The 7,956-nt window shown below is 42.0% G+C and overlaps 1 protein-coding gene across 1 annotated transcript; it reads left to right on the forward strand.

The window, feature by feature from the left end:
• Positions 1 to 200: 200 nt before the first annotated feature.
• On the forward strand, positions 201 to 1,799 carry BDB00DRAFT_772861 (uncharacterized protein; the record flags this gene model as incomplete). The annotated part of the gene is made up of 6 exons (XM_053120066.1): positions 201 to 436; positions 559 to 691; positions 786 to 948; positions 1,035 to 1,128; positions 1,207 to 1,443; positions 1,529 to 1,799. 6 exons carry the CDS (start codon positions 201 to 203, stop codon positions 1,797 to 1,799), a joined length of 1,134 nt encoding a protein of 377 aa, XP_052974540.1.
• Between the last annotated feature and the right edge of the window lie 6,157 nt (positions 1,800 to 7,956).

Here is a 7,956-nt window from a genome sequence, read left to right on the forward strand (position 1 = left end):
TTTTTTAAGTTTTGTATGGTATCAACAAGGCAGTACCGTTTGCGCCTCCCTATCTTTTCGTCTTTCAAAGTGCTTTCCTTTACTCTTCTCCACCCCCCTCCCTTTGCTTCCTCTCTCCTTTTATCCTTTAGCAAATTAACATAATGATTTCAGGCATGTCAAAAAGGACGGCCGTCATTGCCGTCATGGCAACCGTCGTTATGTCCCTTGTATTCCTCTTTTCCGTCTCAACAGTGCACTTGCGTTCCTCAAGCGTCGATCACGAATTCAGACCAAAGACGGCCCTCAGTTTCAATGCAGCATCAACTTGTGTTGCAGATACCTCTGGCACAGTGTCTTTAACACGAGAACAGTGGGACCAGTGCCTGGAACCTGGCCCCGAACCATCTTATTACCTTTCCATCGTCATTGTAACTCGAATGGATGACTATGCTGGGTGAGTCTTATATTTCGCTGTTTATGTTCGAAAGTGGAAGTGATTCGTTTCTATGCGTATGACTAACCACCTTTTTTGAACTTATATACATACATCACATACATCACATACAAAACGAACAGAAACCAGCATCATCGATTGCAAAACTTTATAGACAGCGCTTATTTGCTGGCAGAACATACCCGTGAAAAGATTGAATTGCTTGTTGTTGAATGGAATCCTCCCAAGGATAGACGGCGGTTCCTGGATGCATTCGTAAGTATACTCTCGAATGTGCATGTGTGTTACGAGCCACTCTTATCCAGGCAATTGGGAATAATTTATGCGTTTATTATCCATAATTTATTAGCGGTTCCGTCGATCCGAGCATTTGACCTACCGCATCATTACTGTCCCAGACAAAATACATGAAGCATTACCTAACCGTGGCGATGCTCCGCTGCACGAATTTGAAGGCAAGAACGTCGGTATTCGCTTCGCCCGAGGTGAATTTGTTGTATGCACGAATCAAGGTAGAGTAGTAACAGAGAAAGGGGGAATGGTTCGGTTGGCAATATCTACAGAAGTATCAAGCTAAACGGTTTTCGATCCAAAACAGATGATATTTGGTCGCACAATTTCCACAATGCCATCAAATCGCGAGCTTTCAAAAAGGATATCATTTATCTACAGCGCCAAGATCGCCATAACATGTAAGTTCATGCTCCAACTCTGCTTGTCTACATGTAAGTTGTCTAACGAGTCGAATCCCCAAAAATCTATTACTTTAGCCACGAGAATTTGCCGCCAACTATTGTGAATCTGCCAGCCATGCCGGATGATGATATGCTTTATATGGCTTGCCAATTGAATGAGCAGGATTGGGGTAAATATCAATTGCCCGACGAAGCTGAAGTGACACCCGACAACTTGTTGCGGTTAGGTGATCAGGCTGGAGATTTCACCATGGCTCATCGCGATACATGGAAGAAGGCTAAAGGATATCGTGAATCCGGTGGTGTTGCTTGGTAAATCCTCTTTCTTGCGATAAGGCTATGACAATGAGGAAGCGTTTTCCTGACTTTGCCTAACATAACAATACAAAATTTGTAGGGTTGACATTGAATTTATTGGCACTGCACGATGGACTTTTGATATTCCTGTGGTCTACAGCGACAAGGGTTTCACCTGCCATCAAGAGCACAAAAACGTATGGGAAGCTGCTCCTGAACGTATGACAGACAACAAGAATGTCAATATGGGCGCAGTCCAAAAACACGAGATAGAATATGTCAATGAAGAACGGAAATGGGCACTTCAGCACATTGATATTTGGGGTATGGGATTAGAATGCTTCGAGTTCTTGGGTGGACTCTGCTGGTAAAGCAAAGGAAAGTGGTAAAATAACATCAACAGCGACTTATTATAATGGTATCTCTTTTCTATTTGTAACTTTTCCGACTGTAAATAACATGAAAGCAAAAAAGAGCCTTTCAACAATAGTACGCTGCTCATTTCATGCAGCCCTGAAATAATGTTTAATTCGCTCTAACTAATAACGATCCAATGTGTAACACAATCTGAAACAAAAGTGATGCTTCTGCCAACATTCTCGAATCTCTTACAATAGCGCGAACTACATCAGGCACTTTCGACAGGGTCGAGGCAGTAGCTTCTTAGGTTGTTTTCACGGTCCTCTTGATGTTTTGATAACTGGCTAGAAAGAGAATCCAGCACCTTATATTCGCGGCTTATGTATGCCTATGCATATGCTTTTTGTTGAGGATTTGATTGGCAGCTCGTCAGCTCTACAGCAGCTATCGATGTATTATAATCCGTCAACGCCGCCAAATTGCCACGACGACAAGCGTTTAAAGCATACTTGCTACTAAGATAGCAGTGGGTGCACGATAGAGCAAAAGAGCGTTGATAACAAATTCACAAGTCACCAATCTGTAATTATCTAAGCTATTTAAATAGAGATTGACTAGACTGATGTGTGACATATCTAAAAGCCTAGGCGGCATGCGGGCATGGTTTTTATCTTGCAGGCTGTGGGCGGGGCATGATTTACCAGGAAGATCATTGGGGCTGTAGTCGCTTCCTTGCGGTACGATGTTCATGATAGTAAAATAATATCATAGCAGATAAAGTGATGTTGCCAAGTTGGAACCCCAACCCCCAACTACTTGGGAGCAGAACGTTCTTTTAAGGAAGGGAATATACAAACGTTGATAAATTATATACCTAGTCTAAAATATTCCTCTGATGCCAACTCGTTGTTGGCATCATAATCCTCGATTGACGGTTCAATTAGCCTATTTCATGAAGGGTCTTGATCCATTTGCCAAGGAATAGGCCAACACTCAATAGCGGAAGATGGTTTAGAGTGTAACCCATGGCTTGTATCTCGATAAGAAGGTTCGAAATTGCACCAAAGACAGGGATGAGGTGCTGTATAAATCGTGTCTGTAGGAGAGGACACTGAACTTAAGATATCTGTAGCACCACAGCGGCACTCTCTAAGCGGGTAGTTAGGATTGAGTGCATGCGCCATTGAGTAATCGATGCCGATCTCGCGTAAAGATTCAAAAATGCAAAACAGAATAGAGAACTCGCGTGGCTCTGAGGCAACGTTTTTATTACTATCAATGTATCGTAAACACTTATAAAATAAAAGAAGGGAAAAGCAACAATTGCTGATTTTCACATTACTGATTGCCATGAAAATTTATAGAGAAATAATATCACTAAAGCTCCTAACCCACAAATCCCATTTCTATCAAATCCATAAGGTCGTCGCAGCTCCTGCACTGTTATCAGAAGCAGCATGTTAAATCAAAATGAAGGCTAAACGTTCCTTTTCTCTTGAATTCATCTTTACTCTTCACACCAGGTCATCAATCAGTTGTTATCACGGCGAGGTCGCTACATCTTGTTGGTTAGCCAATCTCTATTGTACCATATCGCAAATTGCAAAGGATGAGAAATGCACGGTACCAATCAAAGAGATCTTAATTGGCTCTAAAACAGATCCTTTGATGCGAAAGAGTACTAGTGTGACAGACAGTAGTAGAGTGCTTGTGGATGCTTTACAGTGCGTTGTTTGTATGTCGTATTTGCCAGAGTAACTTTTGGACTGGCAGTGACTCTTCATAAATAACTTGATTAGAGTTGGTGTCGAAAGTGTATCACGTATGTCATATGCTGAACAACACGTCGGAAAAAAAAACTATAACTTCTTTGCGAGCGTTGCTCCTTATCTATATCTTTCATGGGTGAAAGAGTAGTGATTTGTTTAGAGATCGTCCTTAACACCATCGAATAAAAGCATATTTGAAACAGGATTAAAGAGGTTGCTGGGTACAATATTATTTCCATGATATGTATCTTGAACAAGGTGAAATTCTATACGGCTGCAAGGTTAGAAAAAGAAATTTTGGAATTTGCTGGTCGGTTGTCTTCCAAAAAAGAAGGAAGTATACAATACTGCATGTAATTGATTTGTTTCTAACAACAAAAAAGATTGATGCCATTTGATGTAAGGAACCGGCCAATAATCAACTAAAACGCATAAGCTATATGTTGCTGCTACTGCTGCTACGTAAACAATACATATGTAACTCTCTTACTTTTAGATAAGTTATAAGATAGATTATTATCAGCTTACATATCAATATATAGCACAGTCGGTATCATAAAAGTAGTTAGTACATTAATTAAAGAAAAGCTGATGCATAACTTGACTTACTTTTTTAAACATCAGAACGTGTGACAATGCAGTCAAAGAAAAGTACCTTTGAATTTCATGCATTTCATTCGAAAAATAATTTTGCAAGAACAATAAACATTGCTTATTTGCAGGAAAATAAAACTAAAGCGAAAGTGTTTGCAACATTTACTGTAAGCTGGGATAACTTTTGTATGTAAAAAATTGAACAAACAATTGTATAGGTGGTAGTTGTTATAACATATCGGATTCACGAAGGAGGGCATTAAGAGCGTTTTCGATTGGTTCCTGCCGAGCATGGTTTCTCACGAAACACTCTATTGCTGAGCTTACCTCATCACCTGCAGAATCAAAACCAAGTTTTAGTCACTATAGACATGAAGATGATGCATGAAATTTGATTGCCGCTGTCGAAAGCTAAACATCAAGCTGCCCCTAGTATTAGTGCGAATAATAGCACATCCTCAGTCAGATGCTGGGGCAGCCATTATTCACGGGGTAATACCCATATATGTCCTTTAGTGCATTCGTTCTTGCTTGGTTGTTATTCTTGTTGTTACGCTCAACTAGATGAAGCAATACGATTGCTTTGTAGCAGGTATATATATTACCAATGAAAATGGAGAGGAAAGTATTGAACGTAGCTATGAGATAGATCTATGTGCGCATGTTTGCATACTGTTCCTGACAGACAAGCCAGTCTTGATATGTCAAACGAAATAACATACCCCATTCAAAAAAGATAACAGCCTCCATTCATGGGCAATATTATTATTTGCCACATTATTTCCGTTTGGACCAAGATGCACAGTTTCATGGAAATGTTAAAAAATTGGTTAGACCTGCCGTAAAGCTATCGCTGACTGCAAGGTGAATAAGAACAAAAAAATTTGCTACTAAAATGTGTGGGGTACGGGAAAGCTCATATATGATGACCAAGTACTTTTTCTAGGTCGTTGTGTAAGAAACAAAAAGCATACTTCGATTCCATCCAATGATGTATTGACGTCCATCCCACAATAGCATCCCTTCCCTTTAGCTCCATGCCTACAATATCGTTTCGTTTTCGTGCAAATGTGCAAGTGATCGTATGTATATATGCGTATTTGTATGTGCCGTACAATGTATGGATCGTGTATGTATAGCGAATCGTGTTTGTAACGTGTGGTGCAGGGTATAACATAAACGCGGCGCAGAACCTATAGAAATAAGAAATCAAACCTACAAGTGCTAACTTCATATACAACATATCTTATTCCCTTCCATAGCTTGTCAGTTTTCTATCAATGAAACAAACCTTAGGTATCAGCAGTGCTTGTGGGTACTTGATACAGTGGATGGACGGCAAGGGCGAGTTGAGAGCAGGCAAGAAAAGTGTTGAATATCTTTACTGCACTCTATAAAGAATAAACGAAAAAGACCCTCGCCCTGACCTCTTCCTTTTCCATCAACTAATGAGTCTTGATTCCTGTGATTAAATAAGAGTTCAAATGATTCACCAACGATGCCGCTACCAGAAATGCATTCACAACGTGCTTTTGCAACGCAAACAAAGAGCAAGTGTGTGGTAGTTTCTTAACCGCGTTCTGTAAAAGCAAGGAGAAAAAAGCTTTCACAATTCGTACCAAGTCGGTCAAGCAAATCGTCCGAGTAAAATGAGCTGTGTGCCAATGCCAACGATGCTGCTTCGATTGATCCCTTCAAAATGAGTGTTTCTCAACAATGAATACGTTCTAAAGAAACATTAAGAAAGCAACCATCGTGTTTGTTGTTATTACCGCGTTACATAGAATAAAACAAAGAAATAGCACTTTTCATTCCTTTTCACCCCTCCATTTAAAACAATTACCTTTTGAATTAGGTCAAGTTGCTGGCATTTTCATGTGGATCTGCAATTAAGAACGGTTTCTTTGTTGCTTTAGAGAATGCTCTCAGATGAGCTGAAAAAAAAAACGTTTTTATAAAGGAATATAAGGCACTTGGTAAAATTCTCTTCCCCTCAAATGCCCCTCTGCTGCCCAGTACAGTGTCTCTGGCGGCTGACCTTAAAATTCAAAAAAATTGAGGGGGGGGAACTAACGACGAGTCTCGCTCGCATATGACAACAATATAAAACACGCACAAGCAAGTTTAGCGAACGGGAAGAACATTTTTTATTTGATACATGATACTACTAATCAATAATAGGGTGTCGATGTCTTAGCTTCCCTGCTCTTAAGCAGGTACTGACAGGAGCAACCACGAGAAGGTGCATCGACATCTGCTCCCGTAACCCTCTCACCACAAAGCTAGGGTCTTGTCTTGGTCGCTTTGTGGATCATCAAAGGTCGATTGGTATTGAGATGCCCAGTCCGCTCTCACCAATCGCGCGTGCCTACAAAACAAGCACCACCTGCCCACCCACCCACCCACACACACACACACACCCACTTACCTTACGCCTCCGTCGCCTGTGCCTACAAAACAAGCACCACCACCCACCACACACCCACTTACCTTCACCCACTTACCTTACGCCTCCGTCGCCGTGCCTACAAAACAAGCACCACCACCCACCCACACACCCACTTACCTTCAACCACTTACCTTACGCCTCCGTCGCCTGTGCCTACAAAACAAGCACCACCACCCACCCACCACACACCCACTACCTTCACCCACTTACCTTACGCCTCCGTCGCCGTGCCTACAAAACAAGCACCACCACCCACCCACCCACACACCCACTTACCTTCACCCACTTACCTTACGCCTCCGTCGCCTGTGCCTACAAAACAAGCACCACCACCCACCCACACACCCACTTACCTTCACCCACTTACCTTACGCCTCCGTCCCGTGCCTACAAAACAAGCACCACCACCCACCCACACACCCACTTACCTTCACCCACTTACCTTACGCCTCCGTCACCCGTGCCTACAAAACAAGCACCACCACCCACCCACACACCCACTTACCTTCAACCACTTACCTTACGCCTCCGTCGCCTGTGCCTACAAAACAAGCACCACCACCCACCCACACACCCACTCACCCACGACCTACAAAACCCGCGTTAGCCCCCACTCCCTCCCCAGACATCCACAAAAAAAAGAAAGGGACTTACCATATGTGATCGTGAAAAAGTGAAAAATGAAAAGTGAAAGAAAAAGCGAGGAAGCAACACGCTGCGGAAAATGGGTGTCTTTTTATGGGCAAAGTTCATTTCCAAAAAGAACGCTAGTCTGGGCCCAATGAGATTCTGAAGGGACGCTTGCTTTTTTTTCCTTTCCTGTATCTTTTTTTTTTGCGTACAAAAAACTAAAATAGGCAAAGATAAGCTCCGTGCTCAACAAAGCGCACAACAATGACAGACGACAGTAACACGATCACAACGCGCATTATCACACTTTGGCACTGTTTTTTATCTTTTTTTTTTTACTTTCTGTGTTCGCGTAGTTCAGTTCGCGAAAATAATGGAAAGGAAAAAAGTTTTATTATTCCAAAGCACATCACGTAGTTCAGTTCGCGAGAAAAATGGAAAGGAAAAAAAGTTAGTTCGGAGGATACGTTCCGAGCCAATCTGGTTTGCTTTTTTCGCATGTATCATACTTCACGCGCACCCTGGGAAAAGCAGACAGATAGGATATACGATCGACGCTGTTTTTCTTGAAAAGAATCCCTTTCTCTGCATCCACCACGCTTGCCAGCTTACGATTATCGTTCGTTAAGCTGACCACCGAGCGAGCTCAATGCGAGACTAAAGACGACAAGCAGTCTAAAACCACACCTCCATAAGCGTATACAGTGTAGTGTTTTCGCCTGGACG

Source organism: Zychaea mexicana (genome assembly GCF_025766255.1).
Source record: "Zychaea mexicana strain RSA 1403 chromosome Unknown BDB00scaffold_113, whole genome shotgun sequence".
In the NCBI taxonomy this organism is placed as follows: Eukaryota; Fungi; Mucoromycota; class Mucoromycetes; order Mucorales; family Lichtheimiaceae; genus Zychaea; species Zychaea mexicana.